We start from the raw sequence: 1,670 nt of genomic DNA on the forward strand, positions 1-1,670 counted from the left end.
TGGAGGTGTGTGTACAGGGGTGTGTGGTGGTGTACAGGCAGGATAATCACATGTTCAACTCTAGTCAAAAACACTGCTCCTGCCTAGCCCCATGTGGCAAGCAGGGGTTGATTGAAAGCCCCTCCCCGTTTTTTTGTGGTGTTGACAAACTTCTACCAAGTCGTGATGGTGGGGCCCGCAGCACCTCCTCACAGTGCAGGGGCCAAAGTGCCAGGCGACCTCACTACTTGTTGTCGGCAGCGCTGGGCAAGCGGCCGATGTCGGGGACGTAGCTCCCATCAAACGGCAGGCCCGCCTGCACGCACAGCATGCGGGGAGCAGATCATATAGAGCCATTGATTTGCTGTAGGGCACCAGGTGGTAAGAAACATACTCAATCCACCGCCAGGCGTGTGGCGGATTGTTCATTTGCCAGGTGCAACCCCACAGATCTCTCTAGACATGCAAGAAGCTGGGTGCACTCACAGCTGGCTGGTTATCCCTCTGTCTGCCTTCCCCTCGTCCCCACGCCGACCCCAATGCCCTCCCACCTGGAACCAGCCGTACACGCCGCGGTCCAGGTGCTTCACCCTGGAGGGCCCCCCCTCCACCAGCGCCTTGTACACGGCCTAAAGAGGGGGGGGGGGGGGTGGGAGAGTTGTGGCACAGTTAAAAATGTGCGTGCATGAGTGCGGGCAGAGGTGTGTGGAAAGGTTTTGAGGTGTGTGTTGGGATATCGTGATATTTGGGAGAGGTATGTGGACAAACACGAGCAGTGGTGGCTGTGGTTGCACCAGTGGCGTTGTGCTGATCAGCTGCTGGCATGCTGCGGCCAGATAGCCCCATATCTGATGCCCAACACGTTCGTGCCTTTAGCACGGCGACTCTCCGCACCTGCAGAGAACGGCTGGCCTTGCCCGCCGGGAAGTTGATGGACGGCCGCAGAGTGCCACCAGCCTGACCAACATTTTCATGGATGGGGGGGGGGCGCTGACTTTTAGTGCCTGGAGGGCTGCACACACCTGTGCCGCGAGTGTGTTGGCAGTCTGTCCCTGTGCAAACAGCACCCAAGCAACCTCGTGCCAACTCCGCCTGCACTCCACAGCGGGGCTCTGTCCGGTGTCCTGATTGACATGCACCCCCCTGCGTGCCACGCACCTCGCAGGCGAAGATGACGCCCTTGCCGCCCTCCGTGACTTTGACCACCTGCTGCACAAACTCCAGGTTGGGCTCGATGGGGTCCTGGCATGGTGGGGTGGCGTAGGGGGCGGGTTGAGTTGGGGAGGTAGGGGGTGAGAGGGGGAAGGGTAGGTGGGTACGTCAGAGGAGGAGGGGCCACACAGGTGGGGCCATATTCCAGGCAGCCTCATGGTGGCTGACTCTCGACCAGGTTGTCTGGCCTGGTGAACCGCACACACTTGCTGTGCAGGCACATAACTTAGCTGGCCCCCGAAACAGCTGAGACTTATTCCCGCCCGGGCCTGGGCCGTCACTCCAGGCCGCGCACCACCCCGTTGAAGCGGTACATGGCGGTCCTGAGGAACTGGGGGGGGGGAGAGGGCAGGGAGGGCAACAGGGGATGAAGCGTGGTCATGGCTACATAGCGCGATGGGATTGTGGTGTGCAAGAAATCCCATTTGGGACGTACCAAGCTGCACAGCTCTTCCTGTGCCGTCCCAACCACCCTACTC

The 1,670-nt window shown here is 60.5% G+C and overlaps 1 protein-coding gene across 1 annotated transcript; it reads right to left on the minus strand.

Annotated features, from left to right (window-relative positions):
* Positions 1-223: 223 nt before the first annotated feature.
* MNEG_5098 (hypothetical protein) lies at positions 224-1,573 on the minus strand (the record flags this gene model as incomplete). Its single annotated transcript, XM_014046429.1, has 5 exons — positions 224-295; positions 531-608; positions 874-936; positions 1,138-1,221; positions 1,487-1,573. The coding sequence occupies 5 exons, from the start codon at positions 1,571-1,573 to the stop codon at positions 224-226; spliced, it is 384 nt and encodes a 127-aa protein (XP_013901883.1).
* Positions 1,574-1,670: the final 97 nt, after the last annotated feature.

The sequence above is a fragment of the Monoraphidium neglectum genome, assembly GCF_000611645.1.
Source record: "Monoraphidium neglectum strain SAG 48.87 unplaced genomic scaffold scaffold00743, whole genome shotgun sequence".
Taxonomy (NCBI): Eukaryota; Viridiplantae; Chlorophyta; class Chlorophyceae; order Sphaeropleales; family Selenastraceae; genus Monoraphidium; species Monoraphidium neglectum.